The sequence below is a fragment of the Drosophila santomea genome, chromosome 3R, assembly GCF_016746245.2.
Source record: "Drosophila santomea strain STO CAGO 1482 chromosome 3R, Prin_Dsan_1.1, whole genome shotgun sequence".
NCBI lineage: Eukaryota > Metazoa > Arthropoda > Insecta > Diptera > Drosophilidae > Drosophila > Drosophila santomea.
In genome coordinates, this window is record NC_053019.2 from 20430001 (window position 1) to 20453505 (window position 23505).

General features: G+C 42.3%; 6 protein-coding genes and 1 long non-coding RNA gene across 11 annotated transcripts in view; 6 read left to right on the forward strand and 1 right to left on the reverse strand.

The window, feature by feature from the left end:
* The window catches only part of LOC120451154 (extracellular serine/threonine protein CG31145), a 65797-nt gene extending 58890 nt beyond the window's left edge, over positions 1 to 6907 (reverse strand). The window contains exons 1-2 of one of the 4 annotated variants that reach the window (XM_039634581.1): positions 6837 to 6907; positions 5395 to 5532 (exon numbers count right to left, since the gene is read on the reverse strand). The gene's annotated coding sequence lies outside the window, so the exon portion shown is untranslated. Of the gene's footprint in view, positions 1 to 5394; positions 5663 to 6836 lie in introns of those variants that run through there. The other 3 variants (XM_039634583.1, XM_044006283.1, XM_039634585.2) reach the window with 3 other exon arrangements.
* A 4701-nt stretch (positions 6908 to 11608) lies between these two features.
* Positions 11609 to 13011, forward strand: LOC120451569. 2 transcript variants are annotated; one of them, XR_005616394.2, is made up of 4 exons: positions 11609 to 11721; positions 11799 to 11876; positions 11951 to 12072; positions 12409 to 13011. It is a non-coding gene; the product is annotated as an uncharacterized LOC120451569 (long non-coding RNA). The 2 variants fall into 2 exon arrangements; XR_005616393.1 differs by having other exon boundaries at positions 11951 to 12339; positions 12409 to 12998.
* Positions 13012 to 14641: 1630 nt separating this feature from the next.
* Positions 14642 to 15824, forward strand: LOC120451567 (GILT-like protein 3). Its single transcript, XM_039635378.2, has 3 exons — positions 14642 to 14979; positions 15250 to 15558; positions 15634 to 15824. The coding sequence occupies exons 1-3, from the start codon at positions 14743 to 14745 to the stop codon at positions 15733 to 15735; spliced, it is 648 nt and encodes a 215-aa protein (XP_039491312.1). The 5' UTR covers positions 14642 to 14742; the 3' UTR covers positions 15736 to 15824.
* Positions 15825 to 16229: 405 nt separating this feature from the next.
* On the forward strand, positions 16230 to 17325 carry LOC120451568 (GILT-like protein 2). The gene is given in 4 exon segments (XM_039635379.2): positions 16230 to 16442; positions 16504 to 16668; positions 16829 to 17122; positions 17182 to 17325. Coding segments are annotated over 4 exon segments (624 nt in total). The 5' UTR covers positions 16230 to 16382; the 3' UTR covers positions 17287 to 17325.
* A 171-nt stretch (positions 17326 to 17496) lies between these two features.
* On the forward strand, positions 17497 to 19770 carry LOC120451566 (eukaryotic translation initiation factor 3 subunit D-1). Its single transcript, XM_039635376.2, has 4 exons — positions 17497 to 17831; positions 17957 to 18592; positions 18663 to 18955; positions 19038 to 19770. The coding sequence occupies exons 1-4, from the start codon at positions 17633 to 17635 to the stop codon at positions 19590 to 19592; spliced, it is 1683 nt and encodes a 560-aa protein (XP_039491310.1). The 5' UTR covers positions 17497 to 17632; the 3' UTR covers positions 19593 to 19770.
* LOC120454243 (spaetzle-processing enzyme) lies at positions 19700 to 21325 on the forward strand. Its single transcript, XM_039639356.1, has 4 exons — positions 19700 to 19810; positions 19911 to 20026; positions 20216 to 20828; positions 20908 to 21325. The coding sequence occupies exons 2-4, from the start codon at positions 19957 to 19959 to the stop codon at positions 21323 to 21325; spliced, it is 1101 nt and encodes a 366-aa protein (XP_039495290.1). The 5' UTR covers positions 19700 to 19810; positions 19911 to 19956.
* Positions 21326 to 21495: 170 nt separating this feature from the next.
* LOC120452440 (spaetzle-processing enzyme) lies at positions 21496 to 22919 on the forward strand. Its single transcript, XM_039636668.1, has 3 exons — positions 21496 to 21577; positions 21785 to 22406; positions 22461 to 22919. The coding sequence occupies exons 1-3, from the start codon at positions 21505 to 21507 to the stop codon at positions 22849 to 22851; spliced, it is 1086 nt and encodes a 361-aa protein (XP_039492602.1). The 5' UTR covers positions 21496 to 21504; the 3' UTR covers positions 22852 to 22919.
* Positions 22920 to 23505: the final 586 nt, after the last annotated feature.

Here is a 23505-nt window from a genome sequence, read left to right on the forward strand (position 1 = left end):
GACAACAGGCCATCCATACCAAATAGCACCTCCAGATCTGGAAACCGAGTGGCATGTGCCGGTCGTGAATGCTTCCTGGTAGTCGTCGAGAACCCAGACCAAGCCCGAATCCACAACGCTGGACAATGCTCCGCATACTAATGCCTAGAACCGGGGAGCTATTCGAAATATTTAACACCGTTCTCGGAAGAATTCACTTTTCGGGGTGTGTGTGCTCTAAGCTCAATCAAATGAGCGCCAAAGTCAAAGTCACAGGGACAAGGCGACGAGTTTAACTTGTTTCCAGTTGAATAGCATGATTAGTGAGGCGAACGAACGAACTAATTATCGAAAAGATACTCACAGCTCGTCCAACTAAATGGGCCTCGGGGCGATGGATCGTATGGAACCAAGATGCGAAACGAGTTCGTGAATCATTCGGAACTCAACGTTGGAGAAGGCTAGTAAACTCCGGTCTAAGGTTTATGAACAACAATTGCAGTTTACCCCACGAAAATTTCATTGACACAGTTTTTACTTTGTAGTAGCTCTTTATTTACGTTATCTTGAACTTTAAGCTGTAAAGTGTTGGAAAATAATTGTATTTTGGGATTTATCCATAATCCATAATAAAGTAACTGGTTTGATGTCGATACCTTCGGGGAAGTCCAACTCAATAAATAGCCAAGCGATCAATTTAATCACTAAAGTCAGTTAAAGAAAACAATATGCCCCATTAGAATCAAACATTTGAACCCAAAATTATTTATAATACTTATTTTTTTGTAATGGGCTCACATCAAACGAGTTGTTCTGTTTACAAACTAAAAACTTTGAACGCTCAACAGTCGCATACTTGCAACTTTTCCCATTCCATTCTAGCAATTAACTCATTTAAATTCAACGCAAATCTTCGATCGCACGTTTCTATGTGGTTTACATATTATTTGCATTCTTTCATGTTTATTAAAACTTTTTGTTTTATACGCTTGCATTCGAAACTTTCATTGTTTTTATACCTCGGACATTTATTTTGATTGCGCTTATGTACGCAGCGAGTTTTTTAAATTTCAAAATTTAATTTCCGGCTGCCGGTAAAGTCATTTTAAAGTCGATTTTTTACGACGATTGTCATTTGCCTTTGTATTCTGTATACTTTATTTTGATTACGTTGTTTGGCGAACGGCTGTTTCAATTTATTATTAATACTGCCCAAATATATATTTTGTTTAAGCAAAAGGCAGCAGGTGAAACAAAACTATATTAAGCGAATGTTACATAAAACGTGACATCTGTAAAAATCACAATTTTATTTTAAACCATTTGGTTATTTTTCATTTTTGGTTACTGCGTGATTTCTGTGCTCGTGATTGTATTTTCTATTATTGTTGTTATTTGTGATTGTTTGTGCAGTGCACGTTTTGTCCCACGCGACGTATTTTCCATACCACTTTAGCACGATAAAAGTAAGATTGCTTTGAAGCTGATATTATAATATCAAATTTATACTATACATTCTTCACAAACATACTTTGTATTTTCAAATTACTAACGTCTGTTTTTAATAATGATTTTTTGTATTACTTAGGCTATAATTCAAAAAGTGACTCAATGAATACAGTTTGTAAGCCTTATTTTTATGACTCCTTGCCTTAAATATAGTAACAATACATTTTTTTATTCACTATAAGCAAACAAAGCTCCAAGTTTCCCAGAAATTTCATGTTAATAAATTTGTTTAAATCATATATGGAAATTAAATAAAACAACGCAACAAGTGAGCTTTTCAAAGGATTTTATCTTCTAAACACAACAAAGCTCCTTGAACACAGTGGCGCCATCTGGGCAAAGCTCCTGGAAGGAAAAATGAAACTTAAGCCACTTTCTATACCGCTTATAGAAAGTTCGGATGCCATAAAAATCGCATTAAGCACACACGAGTAAATATAATAAATATTTTTCATTTTTTTGAGATTACTCACGAACAAATATAAGCTGGGGTCTTATAAAAAAAACCAATTACACACTTTTTACGGCTTCCAGAGATTTGGCTCTTTACCGCACAAGTTTCGCTCACTCCCTTAAATTGAAATATTTCATTTTATTTACCTTTTTATTGTATAATCACCTGGTAGTAAATATTGCAATAAAAATAAAAAGCAACTAGTCAAACAGAACAGAACTGAAAAAAGAGGAAAAACAAAGTGTGCCCGAAAAAATATGGTAATAAACCGGTCTACGGGTGGGTCAAACTAACTGTAAATCGGTCTTCAAACGACGACGTTTAATAAATATTAAATAATTGGCGTGATGCATGCGTCAATATCAGCATGTGAATGAGTCTGTGTTTTTTTTTAAAGTTATATGGCGTGCCGTTAACAATGCCGTAGCTTCCCCCTTTTTTATTTACAAAATTTCCAGCCATTACATAAATCGCGGCCAACAACTCATCAAATTGAATGCAATTAAATGCTGGCCAAAAGCATTAACTATGATTGATCAAATGATATATACAAATGTATATATATCTTTTTGATGGATGTGTGACAGATGCCCACCGATGGTACGATAAAAACCTTTCGTGATTCAGTGTTATTTATGAACTTCAAATAATGAGTTGGCAAAACGGTTACAGAGGATATCCCGTTCGAATGTTTACTGTATCCTAAAGATATATAATTATACAAGGCAGGAAGTGGAAAAGTGCAGCACGAACTATTTAAATATGACTTTTATTGGAGATGTGTAATGTAATTCTCTATTTGGCACTGCATTTTATGAATGGCTGGCCATTATTCAACGCTCATTACCATATGGGTTTTACAGATTTTCAAATTAAATTTGTGAGTTCCGCAAGTTTTTATCGTGTAAGGTGAAGCACATATACGAGTTTTCCATTTTTCTGTGTTGACTTTTGTGACCTTATATCACAAGTCGAATCAAAAGGCGTGACATGCCGAGATTTCCCACACGACCACGGCCCCTGCACTCACAAAATATAGAAAATTATAATTTTGTGCCCTTTTTTATATGTTGGTGGCATACTAAAAAGCCATTAGGCGAGAAAACAACAGCAAGCCGGAATGGCAAACAAAAAGTACAAGCATTGCGAACTCTCAACGGGTCGAATTGAAATCGAAATCTGAAATCGAAAACAATGCGGCAGTTTCACGCGATGTCTATACACATATTTATGGGCAAACTGTCCTCTTGTGTGAGTACGAGTTTTGAGTACTCCGACGACGACTGTTTGTGTTTGCTATCGGACTTTTGGTCTCCAGACTGCCTCCGGCATTGGGCATTATTGGACTGGAGTTTTGGAGCCAGTGTGTGTAAACAAAAACCTACGAACGGATTGAAATCGTGCTGATTAATGTTCCTCCACTGGCGGCGTCGGCGTCGGCGGAGAAAATTGCAAAACAGCAAATGGCATAGGTCAGTTACACTAATTGAAATAGAATGTTGTCGGTCAGTGGTTCGTGGTTTTTCGTGAGCGCTGCTCTGCTCTATATAGTACCAGATTTAACGATCCACCAGCGTGGGCAATCATGAATGGCCAGTGCTTGGGCATAAGTGATAATCATTTAGAAAGCATCTCTCACTTCCTTTCACCTTAGAACACCAAGCAGCAGCAGTTTACAATGAGCGAAGTGAAAGCATGGTGAAAAGTGTAATCTTAAAGAAAGGAAAACCCACTCACAGGAGAAGAAAATCAATTGTCATCTTCATAGTTTCAAATCATGAAAAGTAATAAAGAATAGTTGTTTTATTTACCTTAACATCAAGTTAAGCGTTGATTTATCGATTCAATGGGTAAATGGCAAAACCACGACCTGGATTTTTTTTCCCACTGTTGAAAATGATTTGTTTAGCCCCAGAATGATAGAATGCTCACCTCATGAGAAGATCTTTTTCGTGGTTTCTTTTCGGTCCTATCAATCTGCGATCTTTTTATAGCAACAAGCCAACATCAACATCATTTGCATAAATTCTTACCGCAAAAGTTACTTTCTAAAGAGTGAAGAACCTCGTCAAAATATGACATCAACAAGTGGTCAAAGACACGAGATGAAATGTATCTGACGGATGAACCTACGAGCTTTAGGATATGGAAAAGCTATGGAGTAGAGCTTTATGCCATTGGCGCCTGCGGGAGTTTAACGAAAGTCAAAGTACAGCTGATGACAGCTGAGCGGAATCACGTGGTGGAGCTTTTTGTGGAGAGCAATTTTGGGGGAGAGCCAGCAAATGAGAGCTGCTGCACAAGAGAGCGCCGCAAAGGATACGCATGTCCTGGAAACGTCAAAACAAGCAAAAGCTGATTATAATACGGCATGGGTGTGGGTTTGTTATTGAGGCCCGATTCCTTCACTTTTGGCCTGATTAGAAGACGACTGTCTGCCACTCCCCATTTTGGCCCCTTTTTTCGCCCCGCCCACTTCCCATTGCACTCTTCGGAGACTTCAAGTTTGATTGACACAATGAAGTAGCAAATGCATCACTTCAGACAATCAGCGGTCTGCGGATCTGGGCGACGGCACATCCCATGCCTGAGACTCTGGCAAACAATCGGCGACCGGGAGTCAAACTAATGAGGCGCCAGGAAGCGAGTCCAGCGAAAATCAAAACACCAACAAGCCGCTCGAGCGGAGAAAGCAGCGTTTCCCACCAAGGATACAGTGAGGCCTCGAGGGAGTGTACTTGTTAGAACTAGTAGATTTTATGTTATTTTATAAGCTTAACTTTAAAATTAAAAGTTATAAACCTTTTTACGTTGTACACCTTCTCTCTTTTAGATACACCTAATTAAAAGTATAATTATACTAATGAAACAAAACTTAAATAAGCCGAAGCTAAATAAGAAAAGCTAAGTATTGTATCACTCTTAAGAGGCAAAGATTGTAAATTATGTGCTAGTTTCATAAAACATGACTAAAATACCGGAAGTTGTAACAACTTGGCTCATTCAAAACCAAGTCTTCAATTGGAGGCTTTTGAGGCGAGTTTCCCAGCTTTTATTCTACGCTAGGTGTGTTCACTGTGTGCGAAGGCGTGCCAAGGTTAAGCGTTTGCTCAATCAAGGTGCGGAGGGCGGTGGGTGGTGGGCGGGGGTTCGGGTCCACTGCGGGGGGAGGGGGGAAGTGGCACTGGTCACGGGGGCGGCGGTGGGTGCAGCTTGTGCAATCAGCTGTTGCTAATGAAAAACGTCGGCGAGTTTAGCCAGGGATAAGCAAGAGTCAAAGCTTATTGATTTTCAACTGCGTAAGTTGGCCAGCAAAAAATTGGTGGTAAAAAAAAGAGAGTGGAAATCGAAGGGGTGGCAGTTGCGGAGGGAGGGGGTCAACTCAATTTCATGGGAAATACATGAAGATAACAGACAACTTAATTAATTTGCTCAACTAAATGGAAACTTACCCCGGCCTTTGTATTGTATGTAAATTCAATAATTAAAAAGCTACGCAATTGCGTAGTTTGTTTTTACTTTTTAATAGCTTGATGTTTTCTCCTTGTTATGCGAAAATCTCTTTCTTTTTATGGCCGTAAATATTTCCGCTTTGAATTAAATGCAATCATAATAGATACAATTATAAAGATGGCAATTATTTATGCACTCGCGTTTTTCTTTTTGCACATTTGATAGAGTCGTACACAAAGCAATTTTCGCATCGTTCAGCGAGGGAATCTAATTGATATATGAGGTATGAGGTGTATTCAAATTATAGCTGGGGCAAATTAAACGCGCAAAATGGAGGCAAAAACATTTGATTTGACGATGTCTAAGGTCGCCGGCAAAGACAGACACATACATATGTGTGTACAAAAAAAAAACGAGAAAAATACGCTGACAAAGCGGTAAAAACAGAAATTTAGCGCTTGATTTCGACGCCCAGAAAGAGAGCGAAAAGTCGGGCCATATAGGGAGCGTATTAGATGGCTTATCAGTGCTTATCAACACGACCGCCGATGACGCCACGAGATACAGATACAAACACAGATGCAGATACTGATGGAGACGCAGATTCAGATGGACGGGGCAAATTGAACAACATTGCAATTAACGTAAAAACGGGGTATTAACTTCGGTTTATCTATTGTTCATATATACGAGTATATACATATAGCAACAGCTTGTTCGACATTTGGATACACGCCGTGTATCTGTATCTCATAGATTGCCGTGTTTGGCGCGCTGTAGAACATCTCTAGAGATTGATAACAGCTGAAGATTGATTTTTGCCCTATATTGGCAAGCAAATTCCTAACGATTTTTATACTTTGGTTTCTCATTTGCCATTTATTGAATTTTTTAACATTACTTTTTTAAATTAAATTTCTTTATTTGATAAGATTGATTTATAGCTTTAGTCTTGATTGATAGTTTAAGCTTGGGAAATTCCCAGTCTATCTATGAATTGCGCTAAAATTTCTTCAAAAGATACGTTTTTCGTTTTACTTTAGTCAGAGATAGTGCGTTTTCATTTAATTTCTTTAAAGAATTTCCCTGGTCAATTTGTGTGTTTGTTGTTTATGTTATTGTTGTTGTTGCTGACAACCAAACAAACACCATGAACTTGAGCACACACACACGCACGCACACACAAAGCCACGGAAAGCTTCTTGATTGCACCACTGTATCTTTTTTTGCCGCTGATTTCCTTGCTTGTTAGCGTATTGCACTGCACCGCGATGATTTCGCTAAACTTTTGCATTTTCCTTGATATTTTTCGCGAATCGCCAATTAACGATTTATTCTGATGGGAGAGTGCACGCGTGGGAGCCCCAAAAAAAGAGAGAGCGCCCGGAGAGAGCGGCTGCCTTTTTGGCAGCAGAGGCAGCAAACAGAAACAACAACCCACCAAGTCAGCGAGCGAAAGAGCGACCGCGTCGGACGAACAAACTTGACAGCGCCAAGTTCCGATAGCGACTGAACGGAGAAAACGGAAAACTGAAAGCAGAAATCTCAAATCGCGGCAGAGCGATGGCAGCGCAACGGTACACAGAAAACGATTGGTAGTATTAAAAAAAAATTAAAATGTGTTACAAAAAGGCAACTAACTAACTCTCATGGGTCTTACTAATTTCTTACTACTGACTTCGCTTCTAAGCAATAAAATTGCTTCAAACTCTCGAAATGCAGTTACTATTTTGAAAATATTAAATACTTTAACGTTTGTTTGGTAGATATCTAAAAAATGCAACAAATTTAAAGTCAGTGCCTAACACTTGATTTTAAGGTTTTTCCATTTCACTAACGTATTTTCTCTTTGTGTACGAAATACTCTCGTTCACAGTTAAAATACCTTCAGTTGTTGCTGTCGCTGCGCTGCTCTCTTGTTGTCGTTGTTGTTGTCAATCAATTGACAAAAAAATATCGCCTTTACAGTTATATCCTCTCATCCGCTGCTCAGCCCACTCTCTGTCTCTTTCTCTCCTATCCGCTGCTTAGGCGCTCTCACTAAGCCGAAAACAGCTGATTGCACTACGAAAAATGTAAACAGACCCACAAAGCTTGCTCTCCCTCTCCTCTCACTTTTAGCTTTTGCTTTTGCCTTTGCGTTTGCTCTTTGGCAAAATAGCGGGGGTGTTCGCTTAATAAGCTTGCATTAAAATAGTAATTGACTAAGAAGCTGAAGAGCTAATAAGAAACAAAGCCAAGGTGGTCGGAAACGAGTTTCTAATAAGACCCTGTTGCACTCTTGGTTGCCAGGGGGTGGCAGTGGCCGGTGAAGGGCGGAAACTGCACGGTGTGTCGTTAACAGATTTGCCTGTCCGCGATTTCAGCCCATTTCGTCTGGCACTTTTAACATACCCTCGATCACAAAGGGTTATATTCAACATGGAAAAGGTTTGTGTAAACCCCGATCGGGGATAAACAAATAAGAAGACAAATTTACATAGCTAATTCTAGTTATAAATAGAATTTCTGGAGAAGTGCTATGCCATGTACCCTATTAATAATAATTTATTAGCTAAGGTCTGGGATTGAATTGCTAGCTCAAGTTAATTGGTTTGAAAAATGACTGAAAACTAGTTTTTCATCCAAACAAGTGTTTTCTAATATTAGGTGTAGAAATTACTCGCAACCCATCATTAATCATTATTATCAACTAAATTTGCAAAGGTATAATTATCATTACCTATAAAAAGTAGGTGTCTATAAGGTATTTTAATTTTAGTTTCATGAAACCAAATAGCTGATCACTCGATATTTAACTTTAAAGGTATAAAGTGTTTTCTATCCGTGAGATACAATTTTATTTACCCATTAATTTTGCTTACTTCCTGACATAAACAAACTATTCCCAGGCATTAACTTATAGTTCCGCGTCAAGAATCGAACATGCAACGATCGATCCACTAGAGTATTTGAATATCGCGTAGATAATTTTTCAAGAGGCGTCAGACAAATCGCAATGGGCTCTATAATAGAAGGCACGCCGAGCCCAAAAAAAAAGTACAAGTATATATAGAGGCGAATATATATGTATGTACATATATATTCTGGTTCAGGCATGTATAAGTACGACACACAAACCGCAAAAGGCAACAGAAATAGATGGCAAAGAATTTCTAGTTGACTGAACACCGAATGTGGCCGCCGAGCCATCAGCCATCAGTCAGACAGTCCGACGACCTAGACCTAGATGTCGTTCATAAGATCTAAGACCTAAGACCTAAGATACAAGATACTGAGATACTGAGATACTGGATACGAAATCGGTGCCAAAAGTTAAGGCTGAAGCTATGCTTAACGGAAGCTGAGCTGTTCGCTCGGAGGCGTCATAAATCTTGCGCAACGCCCCATTGGCATCGCCAGGGGTCTGGGAACCCCAACTCCACTACTTATATACCCGTATATTACTGCTACTATATATACCGCCGATCCCTAGGCCACGATTCCGGCCAAGACAATGGCCATTTGCATGGCTCGCACAATTATGTACCATCTCACTCTAATGGCAATTTGTTGGCCACTGTGTTAATGTGATTAGAGAACATTAGATGTGCTGGATGTGGAGTTCTGTCTTGGATGTGGACCAGTTCTGGCCACTTGTTGCTCAACGCGACGCCTCAAGAGCCCAGTAGGAAGTTTCGAGAGCCGTAAATTATTCGCTTTCTGTTTCCGCTTCTTGTTATCAGATGTGTGGGAACAAATAGAAATCTAAGAACTGCACTCGTAAAATGCATCTATTTATAAGATGGATTTGAAAACTATTAACAAAAACATAAATATAGTACCTTATTCAGCAGGTTTCCTTAAGCGATAGCCTTAAATTCTAGTTTCTGTCACATTGCTTGCCAAATATTTAAGTTGCTTATAAATTTATTGAGGCAATAATTTAACATAGCTCTTTATGAATAGAATGACATTTACTTTTTGGCCATACTGGTTTCCAGACTTAGTTCATCGAAACACCCATTTTAATCAAGAGACTTTGTAGTTGGCAGGTGATCTCAATAAAAGTTGACAAGAGTTGGGAAAAACAATTTATAATTATTTATGTCAATGTAGGTTAAGTTATCTATGCCATTCCCTAACTTGAAAGGGTTTACGTCAGTACTTAACTGCAAGTGTGTTCCATGTTTTCTATTTGCTGTTTGCTATTTGCTTTTCCATTTCCACTGCTATCCACATTTGTATCTGTATCTGGTAGAACGCCTGCTCACCGCTCAATCCAATTAAAAGCCAAAACCATCTGTCGTTGGTGCCCCAAAAAATATAAAGAAATAGGTTTGCTGTGAACTAGCGCCCAGTAGAAGTGTCCCCGATTTGAGTCAAGTGTTATTTTGGGCGCTTTGTGTGCGCCACAATTATACGACAATTATAAATAAGTAGCTAATACCTTTATCTAGCGGCGACGTAAGTCAGCCGAGTTTAGATGGTGTCGTGGTGCCGCTAGCGGATATCTTTTTCAGCGGCTACATGTATCCGTATCTGGACAGCGGCCAAGATTTACGAGTAACACTCGTCGGATTCCGAAGGGGTGCGCGTCATGCTGCCGGGTTATTGGCATCGGAACTAACTGTTTTCGGAGCGATCATTGCCACTCACCTTTCGGCCGGCTATTGCACTCAATTACCAGGTGGCACAAAGAGTGGAAATGAAATGGAACTTTACCGCACACACACACATGAGAACCCGTTTCTACCTCCCAGCTAAGCCCTCCACTCATCTGTCGGCACTTGCTCTAGATACATGCGAAAAAAGCGCTAAAAGATACAAGATAATCTTCTCTCTTGCGGCCAAAAACAGATATGGTATAAGTTGAACTGGATTTGTACTACAACAAAAAAAAACAAAAATAAATAAGAATAAAGGCAAATTTTTTTTTTGGTTATGAATACCCAATTCTGTCTGTCGGGCAATTTGGAATGTCAAAGTTGACAACTGCATAGTAAGTGGAAAACTATGAGATTTATTTGCCTGCAGCGGCATGTGAAAATGCATTTTCGGTATTCGCGGTATTGTGGCGTCACTTTTAAGGTCCATGCTTGGTTGCATGTGCGGCAGAGCTTTGTTGACGATACCCTATAAATAGCCGCCAGGTATTTCGATTATGCTGCACTTAGCCGGCACAAAATCATAAGCAGAATAATTTAGGGGTAAATTGATTAAGGGGTTAATGACCTGACATCACGTGAAGGAAGACTTTCAGTCAGCAGAGTTAATTGAAAGGGTAAACGGTATGAACTGGTTGGTTGACCAAAGCTCGTTGAACCACTTATTAAGCCGATTACTCAAGTCAAAGAGTTGGATGGTCAGGTTGAAAGTTGAACCGGACATATAAACAGGAATGTCGAACAGGAAGATTTACAAAAATTTTGCAGTTTTTACAAATTAACAGGGGATTATCAGGAAAATACAAACTTGGAAAATAAGCTGTTTTAAAAGCCAGTAAGTTGGGATGGTAAGCTTTGCTTTTCATATATAATATTAACAAAAGATATATAATCAAAATATTATTAAAGAAAATTAGGAGTTTACCTGAAGGCTATGGCGTTCCAAAGCAAGTCAACACCTTTTATGAGGCGTTTTAACAAAACGGCGTACATGAAGCAATTTCAAGTGCCTCGAAACAATTGAAAATTGGTTCAACTGGCAGTTTGAATCCACTTAGAGGGTTAATCTCATGGTAACCATCTAGCAGCGATTCCAATCGCAAACCGCAGAGCATCTGGCATTCGATTCAGCCAGCGAACCATTCGCACTCTTTATAGAGCATTTGCACGCGAGCCAAGACGCTGATGAATACCATCATCATGTAATACCCGAGAAATGTGTAATGTGTAACGATGAGGCAATGCCAGCCGGAGTGCGATTATGAGGGGCCAGATTTGGATGCGCCGACTCTCTGGTGCTATGGAGCTCTAGAGCTCTGGAACTCTGGAGCTCTGGAGCTCTGAAGGGAGCTACGTGAAAATTGACTATGCTAATGGGGCGACGGAAATCGGGTATTAGCCCAGCGTAAGCGTAATTTGCATAAGAAATCGGCTGGGATTCGGGATGCACAATTAGATGCTCGGACACGTTCTCCAGACGTGGTTGCCCAGTACTCCACGCAGCTTAAGTGGCCGTAGGTACATAGAACCATTGGGAGGGAGGATCCAATGGAATCACTTGGAATGCAACCGATTCGCAGTTGCATGTCGCCAGTTGCACGGAGAGAAAGGCTGCGGCAGCGGAAAAAAAAAGAGAAAACAAATGATATGTAACCAAATTTCTTCCTGGCGGCCAGTCTGGTAAAAAAGAAAAAAACTGCAAAACTGGTCCACCGTGACCCACTAAAGCCTCTCTTTACTTTTTACTCGAAAATCAGCCACCAATTGCTGACTTTAACACCAACATGGGCCAAAAGGTGCAAACGGACCCCCTCCATTTGATTCATTTCGCTTCCGTGAGTCAGGTTTACTTTTAAGTTCAGTTAATTTATTTTAAAATACATCGAGAACTCATCACTTTTATTTTTAGAAACATTTGCGCGCAACTTTCACTTTACTGCATACAAAAATCAAGGAAAATCAGGAAGATAAGATTGTAATTAACTGTGGGGAATTCTTTAAACTTTTTAAATGAGTGTTTTTAAACTCTTGGTAAGCACTTATTAATAGTAGTTGACGAAAAGTGTTGACCAAAGTGGAATCAACACAAGGGTTAAGTATGCGGCTCAGTGCGTTTTCGGCAACTAACAAGATCAACAAAAAAGACACAATAAAATACGACTGGCACGGCTTCATTGGTTTTGCGGTTAAAATGTTGCAACAAGAACTGGCAATGCCACAAAAATTGGACAACTGAAAACGCAGCAAAAGAAATGAGTCGCAGCTTGAAATACATTTGGTACTTATTGAAAATTATCGGTATGACTTTTTCAACTTAAACCTATATGTTAATGCAATAACGGCTATAAAAAGTATTTTATTTCATAGGATACACAACTTTATAAATCATTTAAAATTTGCATAACTGAGCTAAGAAATCGGATGCTTCAATTTCGTAAGATTCGCCCAAAAGAACCTATGAAAAAGCCATAACCATTGGACTACCCACCTTTGTCTAGACTAATAATACCCCTTGCATAGCAGCATCAAAACCGCGAAGTAGCGGCAGAAAACTGGCGAATCTATAAAAATGCAAATTAGAAGAAGCGAAAAAATAACACAATAAACGACTCCAGAAACTGGAACGAACCGAGGCTGCGATTCAGACCAAAGACTGCAGCTCCAACTCCGATTTGGATTCAGATCGAGGGGCCGCCGATAAAACGTTACTCGTGCCATTGCCTCTGGGCCGCAAAAGCGTTGGTGATCTATGGACTGGCTAGCCCAATTGGTCAAGAAGCTATTTGGGTTAACTGCAGCTGCAACACGCCGACGATCGGAAAACTCGGGCCAATTAATTGTGCGGAAATGTGCGAGGCGCGTCATAAATACTGTCGCTTTTCTCATCTCTCTTTCAGCAGCGGCGGTCTTCGATGGGAAGTTGCTCCTCCTCCTTCGTGATGGTCAGTGGTTACACTTGCACCTGCACAATAAACAATAGGAGGAGAATTCACTGGAAAAAATAAATGGTTGTTTAAGTTTACCAATAGTTAGATGGTTTGTATTTGGAGTGTAACTAAAACAAGTTACATAGCTCCAAGATCATTGGATCATTCATTAGAGCTCCTAGTGCACATGTCAATACTTAAAACATTACTTTTAAAATATTATAATAGTAAAATGTTATAATATGTAGATGTATAGCTACCAATCACTGAGGGATCTTTTACAAAATGATTTGCAATAATTGAGCTGTAGATTTCACTGGCTTATCTTGCACCAAATTGGTTGCAACATGGCTGGTAGAAAGGATACGCTGAATATTCATGTAAAGACGACTAAATTGATGGAAATTGCATATTCATGGGAAAATATGAAAATGTGAAAAGTGATGTAACTCTGCACCTCTAATTGGACCAGATCCCTTTCCATTTTTTCACCGTGCAGTTAGCTGGAGGCATTCTTGCGTGCAAACCTTGACCATGAAACGATGACGTGCCCATAAAAGCGCTGGCCAACAATCCCAAACATTTTCCTGGCCAATTAAGAGCCAAGGAAAATTAGTAAGAAATTGAAATTGCTCAGCGGCGGCCACGTTTGCGATCACGTTTACGTCGCTGAACGATGGACGATGGTCAATGGCATTCGGCCGGCACAACTTGTGCGACAGTTACATCTATATATGCGCCACAAGCAACTGGTTTGCTGGCCAAATAAACAAAAAAAAAAAACAAAAAACAAACTATATAATAATATACAAAGCAAAAACACCGTTTTGGACCGGCCTCCAAGGGGCACGCTACCCAAATGGAGCCATTGCCGCCGTGTGTCTGCCAATTAGCAAACGAGCGACATGGCGGTGCACTGAACTTGTTACGCTTAAATTGTTGATAAGCCCACTCACTCACTGCGATTGCCACACGCTTATGATGACGACTACTGGCCACCGAAAATGTGGCAATCGCAGCGTTTTGGCCATTAACCCATTTTTTCGCACCGGTTCTAAAGATATCCCGCTTGGCTTAGTTCAGGTTTTAATGTCTCTGCATAGTACATATGTATTTTGTATTTTTAATTGCTGCTAGCAAGTTTCTTTTAGTTGCAGAGTCATGCCTTTGATAGAATTATCTGGCAATAATCAATTGAATAATTAATAGCTAAATTCACGCGCTAACGAGTCTAATTCAATTAGCTCAATGGCTGGCATTATGCAATTAGTACCTTCATTTGATATAATACGCTGCACTTGACTCAAGTTGCTATTAAATCATTTTATTTCCGCTGCAAGCGATCTGTGTTTTAAATGCTTGAAGAGAAAACAAAGCTCTTATATCTTTAAACCTATTATAAACATAACATTTAAGACATGTATGTTTAGAACCCATATTAACTGCACACTAACCGCCTTATCTGAAGTCCAAGAGTTCAGTGGGTTAGGTCGCTGTGATAAGGGATTCGAGATTGGAGATATATGACCAGTTTATGCTACGATATTTGCGCAGAGTAACTGCTCTTTCGCTGGGGTGAGCAGTGTGAGAGAAAGAATAAATATACTATATATACATATGTACATATGTACATATACCATGTGCTCGTGTGGATGTCACAGATGTGCATGATTGTTTTCGTTTTCATGGAGCGGCGCATGTGAAATGGGCAAATCGAAAAGAGCAGTTGTGTTTGGTTTGTGAGGCTGCCAAGAGCGAGTAGCGAACGCGGACGATGAATAAAATATTTGGGTGCCTACTGTTTGCCCTGTGTCTGCTGCTGCTCATTGGGCCAACGCCCGGAAATGGCCAATCCCCGGATGGCTCGCAACGACTCCTGGTGGCCATCCACTACGAGGCCCTGTGCCCGGACAGCATGAACTTCATCCGGCGCCGATTGTACGATGCTCTGCAGGACAACGACTGGTGGTCGGTCACCGATCTGAAGCTATATCCATTCGGCAAGGCGGGTGTGAGTCAGCCACGTTAAATATCATAGGTTATATACTATATATACCACTTTATAGTCATTTATTTAGTACTCATTTTGAATACATTATCAGTTCATTTCAAAACCATTTGTATTTACATAGACCTTGGTGCATAAACAAAGCAATAAACTGAAACCGAAATGCGTACGCACATAACTAGGTATTTTAGCTTGAAGATCATTTAAAACTGCTGTTTATTCTATATTCTTTAAATGAAAGATCTTTTTTAAGCTAAAGTTACTTGCTTTCAGTTCTACAATAACACATCCACGGGCGAGAGACAAGTGTTTTGCCAGCATGGCGTGGATGAGTGCGAACTGAATGCAGTCCATGCCTGCATCCTTGAGACCCTGGACATCCGCAAGGCCTTCAATCTGATCTACTGCATGCTGCGCTCCTACTCGAACGAGCTGGACTCCTGCTCCCGGAGCATGGGTGTGGACGTGGCCAAGGCCAGGCAGTGCAAGAGATCGCGGTCCACGCCAGAAATATTGGCGCCCTATGGCAAGGAAACCCTCAAGCTGGGCATCTCCTTTGTGCCCACCATTGTGTTCGAGAATGTGAGTACACCCAACTGCATAAACTGCATAACCCAATTACCAGATTCGACTAACGATTACCTTTTCTTTTGATAGGACTTCGATCCCTACGACCAGCGGAGCATTCGCAACAATTTTGAAAGACACTTTTGCCGGCAGTATTTGAAAAAGTTCAACATCAAACTGCCCACTTGTTAGCCCATTTTATAAACTTTTATGTAATGTACACTGAGTAATGTCACTGTTTCAATGTTCCAAGACCAATAAACAATAGTTATGTACAACCAGCTGAATAGTTTGATTTCTTGCTGACTCACCTTGGGTTAATAAAAATGTACATAGGTATATAATATATGAGCTTATCAGGCACGTTTCTGTATACAGATCGTAATCAGGAAAACAGCTGTCTGGCGGTCTAAAAACACGATTAAAAACCCGCTGCTCAGTGAGTTTTCCGTAATCAGTTGAGGTTTACATGGCTCTGGATTTTGGATGCCAGGGGGAAATGCTAGCTGCCACAGGGACGTCGACCAGGGGGGTTTAACTATTCTTAACAATTCTTTTATTTACATTGATTTGCCCAATAAATGATTGATTTTTTACTGAAAATAACTCTTAAACAGAGTGCCTTTTTCTATACAAATCAATTTGTTTAAATAAATATAATTTTGAAGCCCCCTTTTGACATTTTCTGACCACACCACTGGCGCTGTAAATTTGACAAAACGCAGTGACAACCACGCGCATTACAAGTCACGGCATTATTTCAGCGTCGAGCGTTCGCTGGCGTTGAGGGTCCGAATATTCCAAGATCAGCTCGGGATTTAAGTGCATCCGAATCCGACATGAGGGCGGCTGTCTTTGTCTGTCTGCTGCTGGGATGGGTGGGCGTGGCTGCGCCAAGGGTAAGTGACCCAATTGAGCGATGAATCCGCATTGCGACGCTCGCTGATCGTGACATTGCAGCGTCTGCTTGGAGCGCAAGCTGATCGACTGGCCATCACCCTGTACTACGAAGCATTGTGTCCCTACAGCATGGATTTCGTGGCCCTCCAACTGGAGCCTTCGATGGTGCGACAGGATCGACTGCCGTTCACTGAACTCACGCTGATACCTTATGGAAATGCCAGGGTGGGTTTTACCAGAAAGCCAATCATTTTGAAGCAGTTTAAAGATATAGTTATTAATTTTTGATAGCCTGAACTAGTTGTCTTAGAAAGCAGATCCATTTGAAGTTTTATAATGTCAATCAGCGTTAATCCGCACTTAAACTGCTCTTAATCCTCTCCAGACAGACGATGGCGGTCATGTGCAGTGCCAGCACGGAGTGATGGAGTGCGAACTGAACGCCTGGCACGGCTGCATACTGGAGCACCATGACATTGCCGAATCCCTCCAGCTGATCGCCTGCATGATGAGGGGCAAGAAGAACCGGCTGGATACTTGCGCGGATCACTATCACATCGACGTGGGCGATGTCAAATACTGAAAGGAATCGCGACAGGTGAACGACATTCTGAAAAAGTACGGCGATGAAACGGCCAAAGTCTCGTTTTCGGGTGTGCCAGCCATATTTGTGGAACACGTGAGTTGCAATACAAAAAGTAGTAATGAAATCTAACTCGTAAGCTTTGTGGTTTTTAGGTTTATAGCCATGATCTATCTAGTAACATGACAGAGCATTTTGATGCAATTTTTTGCGCCAAGTATAAGGAAAAGTTCAACAAGCAGCTAAACAATTGTCCATAACTATGGTTCTAATGTTGCAATAAAATTGTTTTTACAACACACATATATGTATTCTCAGTTTGCTTTGTAATTCAAACATTAAAACACGTACGAAAAATGTTTAATTTTCCCGCCCAAAAGTGGCGCCATCTATGACCAAATGGCGCTGCCAGACCTGTGCACTGTTGGTACTATTTTAGTATTTTTCTTAGCCGGTGGTATATTTCAACGGCACAACGGTCCCACTTAACTATTTTCGCAACACGCGACGATACGAATTTTCCACATTTCTTTGTTGATTTCTGGAAAATCGCTGGATATAGACCGAATAGCCGACTGCAGACTGAGCACCAGGAAAACGCGCGAGATGAGCGAGACCATAAACACCGCGGCGCAGTTCCCGAGCTTCGAGAAGCCGACCGTGCAGTTCAATGAGAAGGGCTGGGGTCCCTGCGAGCTGCCCGATACGTTCAAGGATGTGCCTTACCAGCCGTTCAGCAAGAACGATCGTCTGGGCAAGATCTGCGACTGGACGAACACGTCCAACAACGACAAGAAGTACCAGAGTGAGTGCAATCCACACACAGTACCGAGACCCACAAAAGACTAACCCGCCGAAAGTGAGGTTAGGTTGGTGTGTCGTGGCAAGATATTGTTGCTAACATATTGGTGTTTTCATTCAATTTGGCAGACAAGTACGCCTCCAGCTTTGGCACGGGCAACCAATACTCGTACTACCATGAGGAGGACGAGACGACCTTCCACCTAGTGGACACGGCACGCGTCCAGAAGCCGCCGCACCAGCGCGGCAGGTTCCGCAACATGAGGAACTCGCGTTCCGGTCGCGGCAGGAATGCCCGCGGTGGCCTCAATACCCACGGCATGACAACGCTCAGCGGCAAGAATGTGAAGGCCAGGGATCCGCGTCATGGTCGCGGCATGGGCAAGAAGTTCGGACATCGCGGACCACCGCCCAAGATGCGCGAATCTTCGGTGGCCGTGCGCGCCGATTGGGCATCCATCGAGGAGATGGACTTCCCGCGACTCATCAAGCTGTCGCTGCCCAACATCAAGGAGGGCGTCGATATTGTCACCTGTGGCACTTTGGAGTACTATGACAAGACCTACGACCGCATCAATGTGAAGAACGAGAAGCCGCTGCAGAAGATCGATCGCATTGTGCACACGGTGACCACCACAGACGATCCCGTTATTCGGCGTTTGTCCAAGACCGTTGGCAACGTCTTTGCCACGGACGCCATCCTGGCCACCATTATGTGCTCCACGCGATCGAACTACTCTTGGGATATTGTCATCGAGAAAGTTGGTATGTTTAATGAAATACGAAATCAGCGGATGTGTTTTATCCAGAAATAATCATTTTAACCTTATTTTAGGCGACAAGATCTTCATGGATAAGCGTGACCACACCGAGTTCGACCTGCTGACCGTGAACGAGAGCAGCGTGGAACCCCCGACCGACGACGACAGCTCGTGCAACTCCCCCCGCAACCTGGCCATCGAGGCCACATTCATCAATCACAACTTTAGCCAGCAGGTGCTGAAGACTGGCGACCAGGAACCCAAGTATAAGTTCGAGGAAAGCAACCCTTTCATCAGCGAGGACGAAGACATCCAAGTCGCCAGCGTTGGCTACCGCTACAAGAAGTGGGAGCTCGGTAGCGATATTGTAAGTGTTGCATAATCCAACTTTAAACCCCAATTGCCCCAAATCAGCTTATGTATTTAACAATTATGTCTTTTACCTGTAGGTCCTAGTGGCGCGTTGCGAGCACGATGGCGTCCTGCAAACGCCCAGCGGCGATTCGCAGTTCATGACTATCAAGGCACTCAACGAATGGGACTCGAAGTTGGCCAATGGCGTGGAATGGCGTCAGAAGTTGGACACGCAGCGCGGTGCTGTGCTGGCCAACGAGCTGAGGAACAACGCATGCAAGCTGGCCAAGTGGACTGTGCAGGCCGTCCTGGCCGGCTCCGATCAGCTGAAGCTCGGCTACGTGTCGCGTATCAACCCGAGGGACCACTCGCGCCATGTCATCCTCGGCACGCAACAGTTCAAGCCACATGAGTTTGCCACTCAGATCAACCTGAGCATGGACAACGCCTGGGGAATCCTGCGTTGCATCATCGATCTGGTGATGAAGCAGAAGGACGGCAAATACCTAATCATGAAGGATCCCAACAAGCCGATCATTCGTCTGTACGACATCCCAGACAATACATTCGACTCCGATGACTCGGACGATGGCGAGGGCGATGACGAAGGTTTCCAGCAGGTCTACAACTACGCGCACAACAAGATTTAGACGCCACGCCCCCGCACTTCAGCATCCCTTCCAGTCTTGGGCTACAGCCAAAACCCGCTAAGAATAACCACAACTGATGTCCTCGAAAGGAAAAGGCCATGTTATAGGCCCTAGCTTAAGCATTTGTATTCGATTTAAATTCAGCTATTTCCTAGTAAATCACAGAGGGCGAAACAAATCTTGGACTTTCCTTGGTCAAGGTTTAATGCATTTAATGGGTATGTTTATCACTTATACTGAAACAGCAGAGCGGCGTTCGCAAATGTGTGAATCATTTGCTGATTATGATAGCATAAGCTGACTGTGTACGTATTGCAGTGTTTTAGTTTAGCTTCAAACATTGTTTGAGCTCTGACGTTGAAGGATGGACTTCCTCCGAGTGTATCTATTCTTTCTGCTCCAGGCTCAACTGCTGGTGCACTTGGCTGAATCTGGTAATTCGTTTTGAGCATACTCCACACTGTATAAGTTATAGCATACAACGAAATTCTTTTAATAAATATAATATAAATTATTAAATATATAATAGCAATTATCAGCGTACATGTGACGTGTGACACTATAAGTCAAAATGTTTAAATAATTGAATATTTATGAAAATAACAAATTCCTATTTGCGGCAGCGTTTCCGTCTTGTCTACCGGATGAGCAATGTACCCGACTATCCGAATGTTCACCACTTTTGCGCTTTCTGAAGCCCAAAAACATGACGCCAGCCGAGATGGAGGTGTTCAGCCAGAGACAGTGCGGCTATGACCCCAATGGCGGGGAATTAGTGTACAGAGTTTTTGTGTGCTGCCCGGAATGGGATTACGTTTTGCCAAATCACCGGATATGCGGACAAACACCACCCGCTTATCGAGTTGCTAGAGGCAAAGAGGCGCAGCTCAACCAGATGCCTTGGATGGCCATGCTTTTATATGCGGAACTCTACATGCCGGCGTGGAATAGAAGACTTGTGTCCAGATGCGCAGGATCCCTTATCACCAATCGCTACGTGCTGACCGCTGGCCATTGTCTAAAGAGATTGGGTTACGAACTCAGGAGGGTGCGCCTTGGCGAACATAACACCCTTAGCAATCCTGACTGCGTCACCGAGATGAATGGTAGATGGAAGTGCGCTGCAGCGCATCTGGAGATCGACGTGGAGTGGAGTATCAGGCATGAGGACTACATGGTCATCGATCAGAGGCCCTACAATGACATCGGCCTGCTGCGACTCAAATTCCCAGTGCGGTCAGTTAGAATTGACCACACATTCAATCTGTTTTATACACCATATACATTTTATACATTTCGCATGTTTTCTATACAGCTATACCGCTGCAATCAAACCCATTTGCATTGAGCTTGGCTATGCATTCTCGAATCCCTCCTTTGACAACTATACATTTCAAATAGCCGGCTGGGGATTGACTCTCTGGGAGGGCTATAGCAATGTGCTACTACGGGCCCATGTGACTGGTAGGAGAGCGGATAAGTGCTCACTGAGATTGGGATTGAGGGCGGACACCCAGATATGCGCCGGCAGCCTGGGAGGCAGTGACACCTGCAAGGGCGACTCCGGCAGTCCGCTGATGGCCACCATGGGTCGAGCTGACGAGGAATTCGTATATCTGGCCGGCATCACATCCTATGGCTACAATCAGTGCGGTTCCGGACCGGCGGCTTACACAAAGACATCAAAATTCCTGGAATGGATTCAATGGAACATGTGGGAACAGCATACTTAAATATATTAATCAAAAAGTGTGCCCCTGCCCCTAAAATCCAATAACATAAATAATTTTTGAGTGTTTTCAAGAAATAATGATGGGTATTTTCCCAGATTAAAAATGATTATAAAAATGGTTCGTTTTTATTAGAATATAATTAATTCTATTTAGTACCAGCTCGGATTCGCACGTCTGTCATGTTGCACGGGTCGAAAGTTTATATTTTGGCCCTTCTTCAAGCCTTTCTCTTGGCCAAGCTAACTGAGTCTGGTAAGCATGGTTTAAAGTGACATCTGAAGGTGCTGTTTTCTGCTTAATAATATCCTTGCAGAGGCAGTTTTAATTTAAGTCAAAAATGTGCAAAAATTTAGTTATAAATTAGTTATAAATAACTTTTTGGTTTAGTATCTCAAATATTTGCACAGAAAGCAGTATAACAGATACAAAATCTTACAAATCGGGGCTTATTACTTGCAGCTATGTCAAGTTGCCCAAGAGATGAGAAATGCACCAGACTGGCCAGCTGCTCCCCGCTGATGCAGATCCTGAAGCCCTCGGGCATGACTCAGGCGGAGAGGGATGTGTTTGCCCACAGGCAGTGTGACCTGGACCCCCATGGAGACGAGTTGCTGTATAAGATCTACGTTTGCTGTCCGGAGTTGGGTGACGTCCTGCCCAGCAACCAGAGCTGCGGACCAACGCCGCCAGAGTTCCCAACTCCGAGTGGCGGACATGCAGTGCTCAACGAGTACCCGTGGTTGGCACTCTTGCTGTATGAGAATCGGCTATCCTTGAGGTGGGATCAAGAAACGAGTTGTGTGGGCTCGCTGATCAACAGCCGCTATGTGCTGACCGCTGCCCACTGCGTGACCGGTGACCACTTGACCCACAAGGACCTGGTGGTGAAGAGTGTGCGCCTGGGCGAGCACAATAAGTCCACGAATCCCGACTGCATCACGTTGGACAGCGGTCATCACCACTGCGCTCCGCCGCATCTGCAAGTGAATCTGGAGCAAGTTATAGTGCATCACGGTTTCTTTTCGATGGGCACCACTTTCCTCAACGACATCGCGCTCCTCCGTCTGCAGTTTCCAGTTCGGTGAGTATCATCATCTTATGGTTGTCATCCTATGGCTCAACAAACTGGCTCTAGATACACGAAACAGATCCGACCCATTTGTCTAGTGGATGCGGACACCCACTTACAGGGCTTGCGAATCGCTAGCTGGGATGCAACTGGAGGCATTCGAACGGTGATCATGACCACGATGAAGGAAAGGAATCCATATGATTGCCTGATTAGTTATCCCCACTTCCATCCCGTGTCCCAAATGTGCGCCAGTGGAGAGCGGGAAAGGGACACCTGTGTGGGCATGTCCGGCAGTCCGCTAATGGGCATCAAGGAACGTAATTTGCACGGGTACTTCTTTTTGGCAGGCATTTCCACATATGGACAACAGCCTTGCTATTCCCCTGGTGTTCCAGAGTTCTACACAAAAACTGGCTACTTTTTGGAGTGGATTAAGGCCAATTTGGCGCCCTAATTTCATTTCAAAATCACTTTATCAGGTCAGCAAAGCATTCTTCTGTTTTATAGATAATTTGCCTAAATGGTGAGGATGAATAATGGTGACACATGCCTGTAAAGTCGCAAAATAAAATATCTTTAAAAAAGCATTAAATCATTACGTAAATCATTGCTAAATTATTTATAAAAACAAGAGAGAACGCTATAGTCGAGTTCCTCGACTATCTGATACCTGTTACTCAGCTAGTGAAAGTGTGAATTAGAGTCTTCAACACTGACAGTTTTTGGCGGTTTGTGGGCGTTAGAGTGGGCGTGGCAAACATTTTTTTGGCAAATAGATAGAAATTTACAAGACTAATACAAAAATGAAAAAATATCAAAACATTTTTCAAAAGTGTGGGCGTGGCAGCTTTGGGCGGTTTGTGGACGTTAGAGTGGGCGTGGCAAAAAGTTTTTTGACAAATCGATAGAAATTTACAACACCAATATAAAAATGAAAAAATAGTAAAACATTTTTCAAAAGTGTGGGCGTGGCCGTTTTGGGCGGTTTGTGGGCGTTAGAGTGGGCGTGGCAGCATGATTCGACAAACTTGCGCTGCGGGTATGTCCCTGGAGTCTGTATGCTTAATCTCAATCTTTCTAGCTTTTGTAGTTCCTGAGATCTCGACGT

Coding starts and splice junctions, on each gene's coding strand:
- LOC120451566 (XM_039635376.2), top strand. CDS start 17,633: ATGAGCGAGACCATAAACACCGCGGCGCAGTTCCCGAGCTTCGAGAAG. Junction 17,832..17,956: donor CAACGACAAGAAGTACCAGA/GTGAGTGCAATC, acceptor TCAATTTGGCAG/ACAAGTACGCCTCCAGCTTT. Junction 18,956..19,037: donor GGGAGCTCGGTAGCGATATT/GTAAGTGTTGCA, acceptor TTTTACCTGTAG/GTCCTAGTGGCGCGTTGCGA.
- LOC120454243 (XM_039639356.1), top strand. CDS start 19,957: ATGGACTTCCTCCGAGTGTATCTATTCTTTCTGCTCCAGGCTCAACTG. Junction 20,027..20,215: donor GGTGCACTTGGCTGAATCTG/GTAATTCGTTTT, acceptor TATTTGCGGCAG/CGTTTCCGTCTTGTCTACCG. Junction 20,829..20,907: donor CGACTCAAATTCCCAGTGCG/GTCAGTTAGAAT, acceptor TTTTCTATACAG/CTATACCGCTGCAATCAAAC.
- LOC120452440 (XM_039636668.1), top strand. CDS start 21,505: ATGTTGCACGGGTCGAAAGTTTATATTTTGGCCCTTCTTCAAGCCTTT. Junction 21,578..21,784: donor GGCCAAGCTAACTGAGTCTG/GTAAGCATGGTT, acceptor TATTACTTGCAG/CTATGTCAAGTTGCCCAAGA. Junction 22,407..22,460: donor CGTCTGCAGTTTCCAGTTCG/GTGAGTATCATC, acceptor AACTGGCTCTAG/ATACACGAAACAGATCCGAC.
- LOC120451567 (XM_039635378.2), top strand. CDS start 14,743: ATGAATAAAATATTTGGGTGCCTACTGTTTGCCCTGTGTCTGCTGCTG. Junction 14,980..15,249: donor ATCCATTCGGCAAGGCGGGT/GTGAGTCAGCCA, acceptor ACTTGCTTTCAG/TTCTACAATAACACATCCAC. Junction 15,559..15,633: donor CCACCATTGTGTTCGAGAAT/GTGAGTACACCC, acceptor TTCTTTTGATAG/GACTTCGATCCCTACGACCA.